At 46.9% G+C, this 19,963-nt stretch overlaps 1 protein-coding gene across 1 annotated transcript in view; it reads left to right on the top strand.

The window, feature by feature from the left end:
* Positions 1-19,963, top strand: part of LOC138249318 (transient receptor potential cation channel subfamily M member 2-like) — a 369,646-nt gene that overhangs the window by 243,034 nt on the left and 106,649 nt on the right. Inside the window, exon 19 of the mRNA XM_069203277.1 lies at positions 4,889-5,069. Coding sequence (XP_069059378.1) covers positions 4,889-5,069 — 181 coding nt within the window. The remainder of the gene's footprint in view (positions 1-4,888; positions 5,070-19,963) is intronic.

The raw sequence follows: 19,963 nt of genomic DNA, 5'->3' as shown, positions 1-19,963 counted from the left end.
CTGATCTCTTCTCTTCCACAGAACAAGATGCTCTAGTGGAAGGTGTAGTTTTAGCAGATTGTCTTACTGCTGAGCAGAAAGACCACTGCATAAACCTCCTGGGTCAGTTTTCTGAACTCTTTTCTACTGTGCCAGGCACCACTTCTTGGTGTGAGTACACTATAGATACTGGAGACAGCTTGCCTGTCAAAAGTAAGATCTATAGGCAGCCTGACCATGTCAGAGACTGCATAAAACAAGAGGTTCAGAAAATGCTTCAACTGGGAGTGGTTGAGCACTCTGAAAGTCCATGGGCCTCTCCTGTGGTGCTTGTACCAAAGCCTCATTCCAAAGATGGGAAAAGAGAAATGAGATTTTGTGTTGACTACAGAGGTCTCAACCAGGTAACTAAAACTGATGCTCACCCTATACCCAGGGCAGATGAGCTAATAGATACACTGGCATCTGCCAAGTATCTAAGCACCTTTGATTTGACTGCAGTGTATTGGCAGATCAAGTTATCAGAGGATGCAAAAGCAAAAACTGCATTTTCAACCATTGGAGGGCACTACCAATTCACAGTAATGCCCTTTGGTTTGAAACATGCACCTGCCACTTTTCAAAGGTTGGTGAATACAGTCCTGCAAGGGATGGGAGCTTTTAGTGCAGCATATCTAGATGATATAGCTGTCTTTAGCTCCAGATGGGATGATCACCTGGTCCACCTATGGAAAGTTTTGGAGGCCCTGCAAAAGGCAGGCCTCACTATCAAGACTTCAAAGTACCAGATAGGGCAGGGCAAAGTGGTTTATCTGGGACACCTGGTAGGTGGAGAACAGATTGCACCACTTCAGGGGAAAATCCAAACTATTATAGATTGGGTTCCCCCTACAACTCAGACTCAGGTGAGAGCCTTTTTAGGCCTCACTGGGTACTACAGGAGGTTCATAAAGAACTATGGCTCCATTGCAGCCCCTCTTAATGACCTCACATCTAAGAAAATGCCTAAAAAGGTATTATGGACAGCAAACTGTCAGAAAGCTTTTGAGGAGCTGAAGCAGGCCATGTGCTCTGCACCTGTCCTGAAAAGCCCCTGTTACTCCAAAAAACTCATTGTCCAAACTGATGCATCTGAATTAGGGGTAGGGGCAGTCTTATCACAACTTAATTCTGAGGGCCAGGATCAACCTGTTGCTTTTATCAACAGGAGGTTGACCCCTAGAGAAAAGCATTGGTCTGCCATAGAGAGGGAGGCCTTTGCTGTGGTCTGGGCACTGAAGAAGTTGAGGCCATACCTGTTTGGCACTCACTTCATTGTTCAGACAGACCACAAACCTCTACTTTGGCTAAAACAAATGAAAGGTGAAAACCCTAAATTGTTGAGGTGGTCCATATCCCTACAGGGAATGGACTATACAGTGGAACATAGACCTGGGAGTACCCACTCCAATGCAGATGGACTCTCCAGATATTTCCACTTAGACAATGAAGACTCATCAGGTCATGGCTAGTCTTATTGTCCTTCGTTTGGGGGGGTGGATGGTGTAGGAAAGTACCATCTTGCCTGGCATGTTACCCCCATATTTCACTGTATATATGTTGTTTTAGTTGTAAGTGTCACTGGGACCCTGCCAGCCAGGGCCCCAGTGCTCATAAGTGTGCCCTGTATGTGTTACCTGTGTTATGACTAACTGTCTCACTGAGGCTCTGCTATCCAGAATCTCAGTGGTTATGCTCTCTCATTTCTTTCCAAATTGTCACTAACAGGCTACTGACCAATTTCACCAATTTACATTGGCATACTGGAACACCCTTATAATTCCCTAGTATATGGTACTGAGGTACCCAGGGTATTGGGGTTCCAGGAGATCCCTATGGGCTGCAGCATTTCTTGTGCCACCCATAGGGAGCTCTGACAATTCTTACACAGGCCTGCCCTTGCAGCCTGAGTGAAATAACGTCCACGTTATTTCACAGCCTTTTACCACTGCACTTAAGTAACTTATAAGTCACCTATATGTCTGACCTTTACCTGGTAAAGGTTGGGTGCTAAGTTACTTAGTGTGTGGGCACCCTGGCACTAGCCAAGGTGCTCCCACATTGTTCAGGGCAAATCCCCCGGACTTTGTGAGTGCGGAGACACCATTACACGTGTGCACTATACATATGTCACGACATATGTATAGCGTCACAATGGTAAATCCGAACATGGCCATGTAACATGTCTAAGATCATGGAATTGTCACCCCAATGCCATTCTGGCATTGGGGAGACAATTCCATGATCCCCCGAGTCTCTAGCTCAGACCCGGGTACTGCCAAACTACCTTTCCTGGGGTTTCACTGCAGCTGCTGCTGCTGCCAACCCCTCAGACAGGTTTCTGCCCTCCTGGGGTCCAGCCAGGCTTGGCCCAGGAGGGCAGAACAAAGGACTTCCTCAGAGAGAGGGTGTTACACCCTCTCCCTTTGGAAAAAGGTGTCAGGGCTTGGGAGGAGTAGCCTCCCCCAGCCTCTGGAAATGCTTTGATGGACACAGATGGTGCCCATCTCTGCATAAGCCAGTCTGCACCAGTTCAGGGATCCCCCAGCCCTGCTCTGGCGCGAAACTGGACAAAGGAAAGGGGAGGGACCACTCCCCTGACCTGCACCTCCCCTGGGAGGTGTCCAGAGCTCCTCCAGTGTGCTACAGACCTCTGCCATCTTGGAAACAGAGGTGCTGCTGGCACACTGGACTGCTCTGAGTGGCCAATGCCAGCAGGTGACGTCAGAGACTCCTTCTGATAGGCTCCTCCAGGTGCTTCTAGCCTATCCTCTCTCCTAAGTAGCCAAATCTCCTTTTTTGGCTATTTAGGGTCTCTGCTTTGGGGAATTCTTTAGATAACGAATGCAAGAGCTCATCAGAGTTCCTCTGCATCTCTCTCTTCACCTTCTGCCAAGGAATCGACTGCTGACCGCGCTGGAAGCCTGCAAAACTGCAACAAAGTAGCAAAGACGACTAGTGCGACCTTGTAACGCTGATCCTGCCGCCTTCTCAACTGTTTTCCTGGTGGTGCATGCTGTGGGGGTAGTCTGCCTCCTCTCTGCACTAGAAGCTCCGAAGAAATCTCCCGTGGGTCGACGGAATCTTCCCTCTGCAACCGCAGGCACCAAAGAACTGCATCACCGGTCCTCTGGGTCTCCTCTCAGCACGACGAGCGAGGTCCCTTGAACTCAGCAACTCTGTCCAAGTGACTCCCACAGTCCAGTGACTCTTCAGTCCAAGTTTGGTGGAGGTAAGTCCTTGTCTCCCCACGCTAGACTGCATTGCTGGGAACCACGTGTTTTGCAGCTGCTCCGGCTCCTGTGCACTCTTCCAGGATTTCCTTTGTGCACAGCCAAGCCTGGGTCCCCGGCACTCTAACCTGCAGTGCACGACCTCCTGAGTTGTCCTCCGGTGTCGTGGGACCCTCCTTTGTGACTTTGGGTGAGCTCCGGTTCACTCCACTTCGTAGTGCCTGTTCTGGCACTTCTGCGGGTGCTGCTTGCTTCTGAGTGGGCTCTTTGTCTTGCTGGACGCCCCCACTGTCTCCTCACGCAATTGGCGACATCCTGGTCCCTCCTGGGCCACAGCAGCATCTAAAAACCCTAAGCGCAACCCTTGCAGCTAGCAAGGCTTGTTTGCGGTCTTTCTGCACAGAAACACCTCTGCACGACTCTTCACGACGTGGGACATCCATCCTCCAAAGGGGAAGTTTCTAGCCCTTGTCGTTCTTGCATGATCCACAGCTTCTACCATCCGGTGGCAGCTTCTTTGCACCCACAGCTGGCATTTCCTGGGCATCTGCCCACTCCCGACTTCATCGTGACTCTTGGACTTGGTCCCCTTGTTCCACAGGTACTCTCGTCAGGAAATCCATCGTTGTTGCATTGCTGGTGCTGGTCTTCCTTGCAGAATTCCTCTATCACGACTTCTGTGCTCTTTGGGGAACTTAGGTGCACTTTGCACCCACTTTTCAGGGTCTTGGGGTGGGCTATTTTTCTAACCCTCACTGTTTTCTTACAGTCCCAGCGACCCTCTACAAGGTCACATAGGTTTGGGGTCCATTCGTGGTTCGCATTCCACTTCTAGAGTATATGGTTTGTGTTGCCCCTATCCCTATGTGCCCCCATTGCATTCTATTGTGACTATACATTGTTTGCACTGTTTTCTATTGCTATTACTGCATATTTTGGTATTGTGTACATATATCTTGTGTATATTTGCTATCCTCATACTGAGGGTACTCACTGAGATACTTTGGCATATTGTCATAAATATAAAGTACCTTTATTTTTAGTATATCTGTGTATTGTATTTTCTTATGATATTGTGCATGTGACACTAGTGGTACTGTAGGAGCTTCACTCGTCTCCTAGTTCAGCCTAAGCTGCTCTGCTAAGCTACCTTTTCTATCAGCCTATGCTGCTAGACACCCCTCTACACTAATAAGGGATACCTGGGCCTGGTGCAAGGTGTAAGTACCTCTTGGTACCCACTACAAGCCAGTCCAGCCTCCTACAAACATGCTTAGAAAAATGTCCCAAAGAGCAATATTCTAAGATATTCAGTTTATTTAAATTGAATTTCTTCTAATTTCACTAGTATTTGCAATTGCATTTCCTTAATACATTTTTACTGATTTTATCAGTTTTTGTCCCAGTCATATTGCATCTACCACACCATCAGTGTGATTGTGCCTTGAGTTCGGCCCTTCTTACTAAAAACAGAGACAATGATATTTCCAGGAAACTTTGACCCACCTCTCTTTGTGACTTGTTATATTTAGGTTGTTGTGGAATTTCATATTGGAATCAAATAAACTATTTTTTTCTCAGCTACCCATGCTCTGTTGATGACTTTCTTGAAATTTGATTACTCTATGTTTTTTCAGCTCAAAAGTTCAATGCCACTAACTGCTCACCTACTGGAAATGACCCAAAAATGGCAAAATGCCCTTATAATGATGGATCAGGAAATGCACTCTTCCCAGAGTGGCTGACGATTATTCTACTCTGTTTATACCTTCTGTTTGCCAACATTCTGCTGGTGAATCTGCTTATTGCCATGTTCAGGTGAGTGTAGTTTGCGAACTCCACTTCTTTTATCTTTCATGTCCCTCCTCTTTTTTTCTTTCCCTTTCCCACTACTTTCTGCTAACAGCTGGCCCATCTTCTTTCCTTCTCTCTCTAAATTTTACTAACTTGTCTGCTTCTTAATACCTAATCTTCACCATCATCTCGCTGGAATAAGCATATTGCCAATTCAGTTAACAGTAGTTTGCCACCACCTGCTTCTTTTATATCTTATCTCCTTCCTGTTTCTCCCTATTTCCCCCACTATATCCTGCCAATAGCTGCCTCATTCAACCTCCTTCTGTTTCTAAATCCTACCTGTCTGCCTCTTCTTCCTAATTCCTTTTTTTCTGGTACCTGAAATCAAAAGTTTTTAAATGCCCATAGCAAGCATGAACACATACAAGTGCCAGTGGAAAATGGAATGTAATTTTCATATTTAGATATCATTCAAACCACACAACAAAAAATTGAAAGGAAATTTCAAAGGGACTGGCCTCGTTAAGTCGGTACCATTTGCTTAGTGATGATATCACAAATCATATTGTAATATTTATCATGTATCTTCTTTCGAGTATTTCCCTTCTTGAGTTATATATGTTAGGTATTTAGACATACATATTGAAATATAAAATGCACGTTTCTTCATGACATTATTCATTACAACAGAATAATAAAGCCTGCTTTAATATATTGATGTTTTATCATGCAAATCAAATTCTCCATTCCTCGTGATTGTTTAAAAAAACTAACAAAGTTTCCCGGAAGCTGATAATTGCACTTCTGGTTTATTGTTTTCAAAGAAAAACACAGTTGCAGAGAAAATAAGTAAGTGTAAGGCACCAAAGTCCTTTCTACTAATTGTTTATTCTGAAAGTTTCAACACCAACCAGACATATTTAATAAACCGAGGACAGTGTGTGTCAGTAGATAGCAAGGAAGTTTGTGCCAGAGACTTGAGACAGAGGCCATTCAGAACTGTATCACCTTCCTTTGCTGAAGTCTAGAGGCACATTTAGCTTTCCCTCAGTGGACTTACTGGCCTGGCTGCAGACACAGAAGAGAATAGCAGAGGCTGCTGTTTTATATTGCTTCATTTGTTCCATAGAGGAATGAGGGTGTGAATCATCTTCGAAACTTGTTATTAGTCTCCTCTTTGGTGCTAAGGTTAGTTTAGTTATCCTAAAGGACAAGGGTGGGGTTGGAAATAATCATATGATTTTACTAGTATATCACAATATTATTTTTTATTCAAGGATACAAAATGTATGGGCTGTGGCTACAAATGTATTATGATGTCATTCTGAGCTCTGGTCTAAATCAATTGCACAACCACTCCTCAAATTAATGCTCCTCTCACACTATTTGTCTGTGTAAATTCCACCAGGTATAACTTCTGCATGGGCAAAAACCAATGGTAAAGCACAATTTAAGTAGAGTGTATGATGTACTGAGCCTAAAAGGCTGGAAGACATAGGCAAAAATATATTTCCAGCCAAGAGGCATGAATGCCATGCTTGCTTGCTAGATTTACTGATGCGTTATAGGAGATGGTGGCCCTGGTGGTGCCAAATCTGCCTGATGTCCTGAAGGACAACATTGCAGAGGTTGTGAGGAATGGTACAGAAGAATGCTTCATACTAGATCCTTATGACAGGCCTGGATATTGTAGATTCTGTGGACGCTTGAGTATGTCCTATCGACTTTGCAGGTTACATTCAAGCTAACTTGATGGATATGCCTTTTATTGAATCACACCTTTTTGGAGGCAGGGCAGATTCAGCAATCAAACATTTTAAGGCCATAAGAGCACGCACCTGATTTTTGACCTGGCATCTCCACCCCATGATTTTTGACAGTGACTATAGAAAGTGTCTGGGCTACTCCAGAGAGGCTTCTTTTGTCTGCGCCATCCCTTCCAGCCCATCCAACAGCCTAACAAATGTCTTAGGTATTACAGAGGCCCTGGCAAGCCCAAAGTAAACAGGTCCAGCAACCACTTTCCTTCTCTTCCTCCCCTACATTCCCCTTTACCCCCACCCCAAGAAAGTCACTTAAGTTCAGGGAACACACAGGGTCGGTTGGATGAAGGGTATTTTCCATTCTACAGTCCTGGTAAGTCATTATGGTCTACAAATGGGTCAGATTTTAGAAGCAGGCTATGCCCTTCCTTTCCAACCTCCTCTCCCCAGAGCCCTCCCCCTCAGTCCCTTCAGTCAGATCTTTGGGGTTCTGCAGGGGAGGGTGGTGGATCTGTTGCAGAGAGGTGTGATGGAGTTGGCTCTAGAGCAGTAAATTGGGCATGGGTAATATTGCTGGTATTTACTGATTACAAAGAAGGATGGTGGTCTGGGTCAGATCCTGGACATCATGCTCTTAATCTTTTACCTTTGGCTATGCATGGAAAGTTAAGATGCTGTCTCCGGTTCAGGACCCTTTGTTGCTGAAAGTGGAAGTCTGAATAGTGCCCCTCAACTAGCAGGACATGTATTTCCACATACTGATCCTGCTGTCTCGCAGGAGGTATGTGAAATTTGTGGTAGGTTCCACCACTATCATTTGTGGTCCTTCTGGTTGGACTGACATGGGCACCCAGATTTCATCAGCTAGGAGACGACAGTGGTTGTGGCATGTCTGCACAGGCTAGACATCTTACTGCTTCCATACCTTGAGGAATGTCTTCTCAAGGTGGGTGCATTACAGCTGGTTTCGGACCACTTTTAAGGCTGCAGTTTCCATGCTGTTCGACTTGGGCTTCTCCATCAACCTGCCTAATGATTTGCAGATGGCAGGTGTAGGGAAATGCCTCCCTTGGTATGGTTACCCCCTAACCTTTTGCCTTTTGTTGATGCTAGTTCTGATTGAAAGTGTGCTGGGATCCTGCTAACCAGGCTCCAGCACCAGTGTTCTTTCCCTAAACTGTACTTTTTCCCCACAATTGGCACAGCCCTGGCACACAGATAAGTCCCTTTTAACTGGTACCCCTGGTACCAAGGGCCATGCGGCCAGGGAAGGTTTCTAAGGGCTGCAGCATGTATTATGCCACCCTGGGGACCCCTCACTCAGCACATGCACACTGCCTCTTAGCTTGTGTGTGCTGGTGGGGAGAAAATGACTAAGTCAACATGGCACTCCCCTCAGAGTGTCATGCCCACATCCCACTGCCTGTGGCATAGGCAAGCCAACCCTCTAGCAGGCCTTATAGCCCTATGGCAGGGTGCACTATACCACAGGTGAAAGCATAGTTGCATGAGCACTGTGCCCCTACAGTGTCTAAGCCAAACCTTAGACATTGTAAGTGCAGGGTAGCCATAAAAGAGTATATCGTCTGGGAATTTGTCAAACAAGAACTCCACAGTTCCATAATGGCTACACTGAAATCTGGGAAGTTTGGTATCAAACTTCTCAGAACAATAAAGCCACACTGATGCCAGTGTGGGATTTATTGAAAAATGCACACAGAGGGCATCTTAGAGATGCCCCCTGAATACCAGTCCAACTCCTAGTGTTAGGCTGAACAGTTTCTGCCAGCCTGCCACAACCAGGCGAGTTTCTGGCCACATGGGGTGAGTGCCTTTATCACTCTGTGGCCAGGAACAAAGCATGCACTGGATGGAGGTGCTTCTCACATCCCCCTGCAGGAACTGTAACACCTGACGGTGAGCCTCAAAGGCTCATGCCTGTTGTTACAGCACCCCAGGGCATCCCAGCTAGTGGAGGTACCCACCCCTCCGGACACAGCCCCCACTTTTGGCAGCAAGTCCGGAGGAGATAATGAGAAAAACAAGGAGTCACTCACCAGTCAGGACAGCCCCTAAGGTGCCCGGAGCTGAGGTGACCCCTGTCTTTAGAAATCCTCCATCTTGGTTTTGGAGAATTCCCCCAATAGAAATAGGGATGTGTCCCCCCTCCACTCAGGGAGGAGGCACAAAGAGGGTGTAGCCACCCTCAAGGACAGTAGCCAATGGCTACTGCCACCCAGACCTAAACACACCCCTAAATTTAGTATTGAGGGGCGATCCTGAACCCAGGAAATCAGATTCCTGCAACCTACAACAAGAAGAAGGACTGCTGACCTTGGCCCTAGCCCTACCGGCCTGTCTCCAGACCCAAAGAACCTGCACAGCGACGCATCTAGCGGGACAAGCGACCTCTGAGGACTCAGAGGACTGACCTGCACCTGAAGTACCAAGAACCTCCCGAGGGCAGGGGCTCTGTCCAGAAACAGCTACAAAATTGCAACAAAGAAGCAACTTTAAAGAGACTCTCACTTCCCGCCAGAAGCGTGAGTCTTCACACTCTGCATCCAACGCCCTCGGCTCGAGTCCAGGACAACAAACACCACAGAGAGGACTCCCAGGCGACTCCAACGACGTGGACATCCTGAGTCGACCTCCCTACACCCCCACGGCGATGCCTGCATAGAGGATCCAGAGGGTCCCCGTGACCAAGACTGCCTGGTAACAAAGGAACCCGGCGCCAGGACCAAGCACTGCACCCGCAGCCCCTAGGGCCGAGAGGAACCACCTACCAGTGCAGGAGTGACCAGCAGGAGTACCTCATCCTAGCCCAGTCAGTGGCTGGCCCGAGAAGCCCCCCTGTGCCCTGCCTTCATCGCCAGAGTGACCCCCGGGTCCCTCCATTGTTTGCTATCGCAAACCCGACGCCTACTTTGTACACTGCACCTGGCCACCCCTGTGCCGCTGAGGGTGTGTTTTGTGTGCTTGTGTGTGTGTCCCCAGTGCTCTACAAAACCCCCCTGGTCTGCTGCCCTAGGACGCAGGTACTTACCTGCTAGCAGACTGGAACCGGAGCACCCCTGTTCTCCACAGGCGCCTATGTGTTTTATGCCCTCCTTTGACCTCTGCACCTGACCGGCCCTGTGTTGCTGGTGCTGTGGCTTAGGGGTTGCCTTGAACCCCCAACGGTGGGCTGCCTATGCCCAGTAGACTGACTGTATAAGTGCTTTAATTACCTGAAAAACTAACCAAAACTTTCCTCCCCAGGAACTGTTGATTTTTTAACTATGTCCACTTTTAAAAAAGCTATTTGCCATTTTAACCAAAACTGTGTCTACTACTGTTTTAAATCAAAGTTCTATACTTATCTGTGTGAAGTACCCTGCATTTTATGTACTTACCTCAAATTTGAATCTTGGGGTTCTAAAAGTAAATTAAGCAAATATATTTTTCTAAATAAAAACCTATCGGCCTGGAGTTAAGTCTTTGAATGTGCGTTCCTCATGAAATGCCTATGTGTGTAAAACAAATGCTTAACACTACCCTCTGATAAGCCTATTGCTCGACCACACTACCACAAACTAGAGCATTAGTATTATCTAATTTTGCCACTATCAACCTGTAAGGGGAACCCTATCTCTCACTTTGAGATAGTATATACAGAGCCAACTTCTTACAGCAGGGTACAAACTGACGTGGCATGGTGCGAGACATAACAATGGATTGGGATGCAGCACAAGTAATTATCAGTGGCCAAAATTAATTCAAGCATTCCATCTATCACATTTTTGTATATTTAATTGTACTGTACTAAGTGCAAAGGATATACCTAGACGCGGGTCGTGTGCTCTCTGTGCCACTGGAACCAAGGTACACCCAACAAATGAGCCCCAATTCAGGGCTAAACCAGTCTTGGGATGCATGTGTCCTAGTTCAGAGAGGACCAACATGGCAGTTCGGGCTGCATTGTTCGTATTCGAGCAGGGTCAAAAATGATTCACAGATGGCTGGATCCAAACTGAGGTGGCATGTTCTGAAAACAACGATGGACTGGGATCTTGGCCAAGTAATTACCAGTGGCTGAAAATAGTGCTACTCATACTGCAAAATGATATTAATAAGCCTACGTGCCAAAACCTCTACCACTCCCATCTTTTATGTGTGGTGATATCTGCACATGTAAGTATACATTTAAGTAGTAAATGTGGAAGGGACCGGGGGAGTGGCTAAACACAAGAGTAAATACCCTCCAGCTCTGTGTTGGAGTAAGTCTAGCACCGCACATGGCCACTTACAGTCACTGCAATTCTTTCCCATAGAAAACCATAGAGGCAGTGACTTAATATTACACCTCAAAGGAAATTATGGTAGATAAATGAAAAGGTTCCTAGTTTAAATAATTAAAGTTGGAATAGATTTAAAATTAAATATTGTATAATGTTAGAAATTAATATTGAACTTACTGTTTTGGAGGTTGGAGACGCGTAAGTCTGCACATAGGTGTACGTCTACACATGGAAATGGTAAATAGCAAAAAAGGGTAGACTTATATGCAAGAATAAAACTAATCACAAGTATAAATTAACTTTTGTGTCTAGGGCCTAATATCTTTAAGGGCCCACTCCTCCTCCTCAGAGGATTGGACATTCAAGATAAGATTTTGACATTTTAGAAGGGAGCTCAAGTTCAAGTCCTGAGTTTTTCATCACCAGCTAAGTCTACCTTCTTCCTGCGTTCTGCTGGTCATGCAAAAATGCTGGCGCATAAGGGCTCGGCCGTCGTGCCTATGTGTGTATTCAGTGATTCCAACAAGGGGCCAATCTGTTGGATAGTGACTAAGGTAACCTTAATTGATTATTTTTCGGTAGATCTGGTAGAAATATGCATTTTTAGATTTTAACTCTCAGCCAAGGACTGTGGCCACAGGGCCTTAATGTATTGTCCACCAAGCCCTAATAATCACTTTAGCCAGAGACTGATAGAATTAATTGCTCCTCATGTCCTAGCTTTTCAACAAATTGTCCTTTTAGGATATTTCAATTATCATGGCGAAGACCTTCATGATTCTGAGGTAGTGCAGTTTGTATCTGACATTGGCTCACTTGGCCTGGTTCAGAAAGTTCTGGTCCCCACTCATAATGCTGGCCACACTTTGGACATGCTTTTTCTCAAATTCCACTTTTTTAATCTGTGACTCTCCATATTAGCTAATATGGTTGGATCATGCTGCCATATTTTTAAATGTACTCTATGGCTTAAGTCTAGTAGGGTCACACACACTGAAATTAGGCTTCAAAGGCAGTGGTCTAGATTTTCTCCTTCTTCTTTCACCAAAGGTTATCAATCTCCTGATCTTGGAAAAATAAATGATATTGACTCAGGTTTAGCTACCTACCAGTTTGCGCTAATCTCGGCTTTTGATAAATTAGCCCCTTTACAACCTCGCTCCATAGGAACATCAATAAATGAGAGGAAAGAGAATCTTGTAAAAAGGTAGACTGGCGTTGGCTGGGAACCTGAGTGCAAGGAACTGTATTGTTCAGCGTTAACGGTTTATCATTGCAATTAAAAAAAGGCCAGGAAGTGATATTTAGTGAACCAAATTGATTTTGCTGGCAGCTTAACTAAAAATCTATATAAGGTTCTTAGTGCCAGATGTACGAAACTTTTTGCATGGCCGCTGTTTGCGACATGCAAAAAGCACATCGCAATGCTCATTCCCATTTTGGGAGTCGGCAACCTGGTTACCGACTTGCAAAAAGAGAATGCGAGTCGCAAATAGGAAGGGGTGTTCCCCTTCCTATTTGCGATTCGCATCGCGATGCAGAATTGCTTTGTGACCAGAATCACACTGGTGGTAACCCATTCGCAAAGGTGAAGGGGTCCCCATGGGACCCCTTCCCCATTGTGAATGGCCCTGAAAAAATGAAACAAAAACGTTTCATTTTTTCGTTTGTATTGCAACTCGTTTTCCTTTAAGGAAAATGGGCTGCAATACAAAAAAAAAACTGCTTTATCTAAAAGCAGTCACAGGCATGGTGGTCTGCTGTCTCCAGCAGGCCACCATCCCTGTGAGTGCTGTGAATTGCAATGGGGTCGCAAATTGCAACCCACCTTATTAATATTAATGAGGTGGTCTTTGGGACCCCCTTGCGATTCGCAGATGGTGTCAGGGACACCATCCTCCATCCGGGTTTGCGACTCGCAAATTGCGAGTCGCTCAGACTCACAATTTGTGAGTCGCAAACTCGGATTTTAAGACATCTGGCCCTTAATTCCTTTACCAAACCATTTGCTTGTACGAAAAAGATCCAATCTTCCTAAGCTTTATGCGACTCTGTCGCTTTCCACTTTGAAGATAAAATAAATAAGATCTATTCACATTTTGCTGACCCCTTGGAATAAGCTATTAAGCCTTTGGAATTAAAGAAGGAGACTCCAATGAGCCCCTCCTGTTTGGAGCAGTTTTCTCTTTTTTCCTATGAACAGATCCTGCTGGCTCTTACTTTAGCCAAGTCGGGATCCCTTCTAGACACTTTTCCTCCCAAGATAACATCCTCTTTGGCCAATATTTTAGCCCCTGCAGTAGTGTCATTTTTTAATTCATCTATCACTAATGGAAAAATCCCTGCAGCCCGAAAGCAGCATCTATAATTCCAATCCAGAAGAAAGCCAATATGCGGCCCGATGACTTAAACAACTATTGTCCAATCTCACTACTTCCATTATTGGGCAAGTTATTGGAAGGTCTAATAAATAAACAGCTTATTGAGTATTTAGGTTTCAATCAGCTCCTAGATCCCTTGCAGCCCGGTTTCTGTCCTTTTATAGCACTGAAACTATCTTAGTAGCGGGGACGTATCACATTAGATGCACACTAGACACCAATTGCCCTATTATGTTAGTCTAAGAGATCTGTCAGCGGCTTTTGATACCATGGCACACTCCCGTTTGATATCAAGGCTGATTGTAGGAGGCTGGCCTGGCTTATAGTGGGTACCTGATGGTACTTACACTTTGTGCCAGGTCCAGTTATCCCTTATTAGTAGGTTAGTAGTGTTCCAGCAGCTTAGGCTGATAGAGGTATGTATAGTAGAGCAGCTGAGGCTGAACTAGGAGACATGCAAAGCTCCTACTATACCACCTATATCATATAGCACTATATCTTAAGAATCACAGTACTCAGAGTTACTAAAAATAAAGGTACTTTATTTTAGTGACAATGTGCCAAAAATATCTCAGAGTATATACTCCCTTAGGTGGTAAGTAAAATACATCAAAGATACACCCAAACCAAAATCAGGTAAGTAAACAGTTATAAAAGTAGTGCAAACACTGTAGAATACAATAGGATGCAATAGGCCTAGGGGCAACACAAACCATATACTAAGAAAGTGGAATGCGAACCACTTAGGGACTCCAGGCCTAGTGTAGTGTGTGGAGGGTTGCTGGGAGTGTAAGAAAACACTAAGGGTGTCCAGGATACCCCACCCCAAGACCCTGAAAAGTAGGAGTAAAGTGACCCTACTTCCCCAGAAACACACTAAAGTCGTGATAGGAGATTCTGCAAAGACCACAACTGACTGCAAAGCACCGAAGACGAATTCCTGGACCTGAGGACCTGTAAAGGAAGGAGACCAAGTCCAAGAGTCACGAAAAAGTCCAGGGGGGCAGGAGCCCACTAAACCCCTGTTGAAGGTGCAAAATGGCTACTTCAGGGTGGAAGAAGCTGAAGATTCTGGAACAACAGAAGATGCCCAGAACTTCTCCTTTGCACAGAAGATGCCCCACGGCGTGCTGGAGGATGCAGAGTTGTTTCCACGCAGAAAGACCACAAACAAGTCTTGCTAGCTGCAAAGATTGCGGTTGAAGAAAAAAGGTGCTGCCCAGGCCCAGGAAGGACCATGAGGTCGGTCGCCACTTGTACAAGGAGACAGAGAGGGCGCTCAGCAACACAGAGAGCCCTCGCAGAAGCAAGCAGCACCCGCAGAAGTACTTGAACACGGGTTCCAAGGTACAAAGAAAACTGAGCATGGCAGTCATCTCAACACTACAAAGGAGGGTCCCACGAAGCCGGTGGTGAACTCAGCGAGTTGAGCAATGCAGGATGGAGTGCTGGGGACCTGGGCTGTGCTGTGCACGTAGGATTCCTTGCAAAAGTGCACAGAAGCCCTAGCAGCTGCAGTTCACACAGTACACAGGATTACTGTCTGGCGGGGGAGGGAAGGACTTACCTCCACCAAATTTGGACAGATGGACCACTGGACTGTCTGAGTCACTTGGATCCATCTCCTGTGTTCCAGGGCCCACGCTCCAGGGGCCCCAGAGGACCGGTGAAGCAGAAGTTTGGTGCCTGCGTTAGCAGGGGGAAGATTCCGTCCACCCACAGGAGATTTCTTCTTGGCTTCCAGTGCAGGGTGAAGGCAGACAGCCCCCAGAGCATGCACCACCAGGAAACAGTCGAGAAAGCCTCCAGGATTAGGTGCTACAATGTTGCTGGTAGTCTTCTTGCTACTTTGTTGCAGTTTTGCAGGCGTCCTGGAGCAGTCAGCGGTAGAAGTCAAAGAGGGAGATGCAGAGGAACTCTGGTGAGCTCTTGCATTCGTTATCTGAAGAGAAGCCCACAGGAGAGACCCTAAATACCCCTCAGAGGAGTATTGGCCACCTACTCAGGTAAGCACCTATTAGGAGGGGTCTCTGACGTCACCTGCTGGCACTGGCCACTCAGAGGCCTCCATTGTGCCCTCACACCTCTGCATTCAAAATGGCAGAGGTCAGGGACACACTGGAGGAGCTCTGGGCACCACCCCTGGGGTGGTGATGGACAGGGGAGTGGTCACTCCCCTTTCCTTTGTCCTGTTTCGCACCAGAGCAGGGGCTGGGGATCCCTGAACCGGTGTAGACTGGTTTATGGAAGGAGGGCACCGTCTGTGCCCTTCAAAACATTTCCAGAGGTCAGGAGAGGCTACTCCTCTCAGGCCCTTAACACCTATTTCTAAAGGGAGAGGGTGTAATACCCTCTCTCAGAGGAAATCCTTTGTTCTGCCTTCCTGGGACTGGGCTGCCCAGACCCTAGGAGGGCAGAAGCCTGTCTGTGTGTTGGCAGCAGAGGTAGCTGCAGTGAAAACCCCAGAGAGCTGGTTTGGCAGTACCTGGGGTCCATGCTGGAGCCCCTGGGATGCATGGGATTGGCACCCCAATACAAGATTTGGCATCGGGGGGACAATTCCATGATCTTAGACATGTTACATGGCCATATTCTGAGTTACCATTGTGAAGCTACATATTGGTATTGACCTATGTGTAGTGCAGGCGTGTAATGCTGTCCCTGCATTCACACAGTCCAGGGAAATTGCCCTGAACTTTGTAGGGGCACCTTGGCTAGTGCCAGGGTGCCCTCACACTTAGTAACTTTGCACCTAACCTTCACCAAGTGAGGGTTAGACATATAGGTGACTTATAAGTTACTTAAGTGCAGTGTAAAATGGCTGTGAAATAACGTGGAGATTATTTCACTCAGGCTGCAGTGGCAGTCCTGTGTAATATTGGTCTGAGCTCCCTATGGGTGGCAAAAGAAATGCTGCAGCCCATAGGGATCCCCTGGAACCCCAATACCCTGGGTACCTAGGTACCATATACTAGGGAATTATAAGGGTGTTCCAGTGTGCCAATCAGAATTGGTAAAATGGGCACTAGCCTGCAGTGACAATTTTAAAGGCAGAGAGCATAAGCACTGAGGTTCTCATTAGCAGATCCTCAATGACACAGTTAGGCACCACACAGGGAATTTTACTCAGTCTACACCGGTTCAGGGATCCCCCAGCCCTGCTCTGGCGTGAAACTGGACAAAGGAAAGGGGAGTGACCACTCCTCTGACCTGCACCTCCCAGGGGAGGTGCCCAGAGCTCCTCCAGCGTACCCCAGACCTCTGCCATCTTGGATTCAGAGGTTTGCTGGCACACTGGACTGCTCTGAGTGGCCAGGGCCAGCAGGTGACGTCAGAGACTCCTTCTGATAGGCTCTTACCTTTCGTACTAGCCTATCCTCCTTCCTAGGTAGCCAAACCTCCTTTTCTGGCTATTTAGGGTCTCTGCTTTACACTGCTTGCATTACTTCCTTTTGCTATTACTGCATATTTTTGGTATTGTGTACATATATCTTGTGTATATTTGGCATCCTCATACTGAGGGTACTCACTGAGATACTTTTGGCATATTGTCATAAAAATAAAGTACCTTTATTTTTAGTATATCTGTGTATTGTGTTTTCTTATGACATTGTGCATATGACACCAGTGGTATAGTAGGAGCTTTGCATGTCTCCTAGTTCAGCCTAAGCTGTTCTGTTATAGCTACCTTCTATCAGCCTAAGCTGCTAGAAACACCTCTTCTACACTAATAAGGGATAACTGGACCTGGCACAAGGTGTAAGTACCTCTGGTACCAACTACAAGCCAGGCCAGCCTCCTACAACAAGGTGATGAACTTGCTCTTTGGTCAGTAGTAGAGAACCTGGTGAAATGCAGACTTTTTTTCCCACCACTAGCAATGGCCACAGTAGTGATGGATGATGCATTTAATTGGTGTGGGGTGAGCATATGGAGGAACTGAAAACCTGAGGACTGCGGTCTCTCGAAGAGCAGGTGGAACATATCAACCTGCTTAATCTGCAGGTGATTCACTTGGCCCTGAAATCTTTCTTGTTCTCCCTTCCTGATCAATCCATTCAGTTCCTAACAGACACCACAACTGCATTGTGGCATGTCAACATTCAGTTAGGCATATGGTCTCAACCAGAAAGCTATGAGGCTCTGGACCTAGGTACAAGTGCATGGAATCTGGCGGCTCACCAGCCATCTGGAAGACTCCCTGAACTCTGGAGCTGACAGCTCAAGTTGACGTTGTCTTGCCGACCAGGTGTGATCTTATTCTGGAAGGGGTTCTGTTGGAGGCTGGCCCTCTATGCCTCCACGTAGTGTACAAAATCGAGTACACTATGCAGAGGGTCGAGGAAACCACACATTGGTTTCCTAATGCTCCAATTTTTATGGTAGCTGGTCGAGCAGTTAGGCTAATCCAGGAGATGTACTAAGCATTTGCTGTACTCACGAATCCAATCATGCACCACAAAAACTCAATGCATAACTCAAGACCTAAAATTAAGAAAAGTACTTCAGACTTTTATATACATTTTAAGACCAAGATCTTTAGACTACGTTAAGTAGTTTTCAAGTTATAGCTTTTCAAAGTTTTGGCAAAGTTAGTCTTTCTGTGTGTAATTACGCACCATTGGAAACAATACACAGTCACCTTTAAAAATTCAGTAAAAGTCACACATCTAAGATACCAGTCTCTGCTATTGCAGGGTGGCCGGAGTGGTCAGTGGGCACACTGTGCCAGTGTGTGAGTCTCGGGTGGCTCCAGGTCCTGGCGGGAGCAGTGTTGGAGAGCTTCTTGGCACAGGCACAGGGCCACCTGGAGGGGCCACTTGGAAAATGAGCTGGTTTGCAGATACAAAGATGGTGCCTGGGGGGCCCTGTAGGCTGTCGAGGTCGCAAGGGGTTGGGGACCCGGGGCACATAGCAGATCCCGTGATGCAAGGGCCAGGGCAGCCAGGTGCAGGGCAGTTTGAGATCCGGAGCTGTGCACAATGGAGTCCTTTGGAGCTGGAGGTGAGTCTCTTTGAGGGCTGCTTACAGGACAACAGGGGCACTCTGGTCAGAGGTTTGGGGTGTTGTGAAGTCTCTCAACTGAGGCTTCCTCCTGATCCTTTTTCAGCTCTAAGGGAGCTGGTTTTCTCCTTGTCCGATGTCAGCTGACCAGTACCCAGGGTATTGGTGAAACTCAGCTACTGGAGGGCGCAGTGGCCCCAAATTTGGCACAATTGTGGGTCACATCTAGGCAGTCGTTGGTGTGTCATCGGGTCTGGCTGCAACTTCTGGTTGGGGAGATATCAGCCGGTCAGTGAAGTGACCTTCACTGGTTTGCTAGTCCTTTGTAGGTTTCTTGTGTTTTTTGAGTGGTGCCTCCACTCGGGAGGAAGATTTAGGCTATTTGCAAAGCCTGGAGGTCCTGTGCAGATTTTGAGGTCAGTCCAGTGGACAGCTCCTCCGCAGTGGCGATTGTTTGGACTCTGGTGAAGCAAGTAGGGGTCTTGGAGCCTCTTCTGGTGCAGCAGACCAGAAGAGGCCTCTGTTCTCATCCTGCGGGTTCTTCAGTGCTATCTTCTTTCTTCCTGTTTAATTTAAATCCTTGGTCTAGGAGAGCCCACTAAATACTGAATTTAGCGGGAGGTTTTAGGGGGAACCTGGTAGTATCCAATGGGATCCTTACCCTTGGGTGCCTACACCCACTACTGTGACCACTTCCTGTGGGAAGGGTCACTTCCCTAAACCTCATCGGCTTTCCTTCATTCCAACATGGAGAAAAATGAGATAGAGCGTCCACTTTGCATGCAAGCCCTTAGGGTTGGTGCATGCTGAGTGAGGCCACTCCTACTACCATTTCTCTGGTTCCCCACCTTTTCTCCCGCCAAAAGTGGGGGTTTGCAAAGGGGGAAGCCCTCTGCTGCTAGCAACAGGCCAGGGGACTCGAGTTTCAGGGGCTGTAGCCCTTTGAAACTCACCACCAGGGTGTTGCACATTCCTGAGGGAGGGGGTGTTAGCTTCTCCACCCTGGAAGGGCATTGTCTTACAAACCAGAGAGCCATGGCTATCCCCCAGGTTTGTATATTGGCCGTCTGGAGTGGCAGGCTGGGTGGAACCAGTCATCAACTATGCCAGTTAGGGTTAGCTTTTGCAGGGGGCACTTCTAAGGTAACCCCTGGGTACATTTAGGGTTAGATCCAATACTGGTACCAGTTTGGATTTAATATTCTGAGTTTTTTTATACCAAACAACCCAGGGTACAGAGTGGCCATAATGTAGCTGGGGAACCCATTTTTGACCAGAGTCCAGTACATGTAGTTAAAATGGCTGCTCTGTTCTCTCACTATGTCCCGGGTTTAGCAAGGACACAGTGGGGACATACTGCTCATGTAGTTATGCCCTCACATATAATATGGTGCACCGTGCCTTAGGGCTGTAAGGCCTACGAGAGGGGTGACTTACCCGTACCTTATGCAGTGTAGGGTGCACAGGGCACACAGAGGGTGTGT

This window comes from Pleurodeles waltl, chromosome 8 (assembly GCF_031143425.1).
Source record: "Pleurodeles waltl isolate 20211129_DDA chromosome 8, aPleWal1.hap1.20221129, whole genome shotgun sequence".
Taxonomy (NCBI): domain Eukaryota; kingdom Metazoa; phylum Chordata; class Amphibia; order Caudata; family Salamandridae; genus Pleurodeles; species Pleurodeles waltl.
Note: the sequence above shows the minus strand (reverse complement) of the source record. Positions and strands in the feature narration are given on the sequence as shown.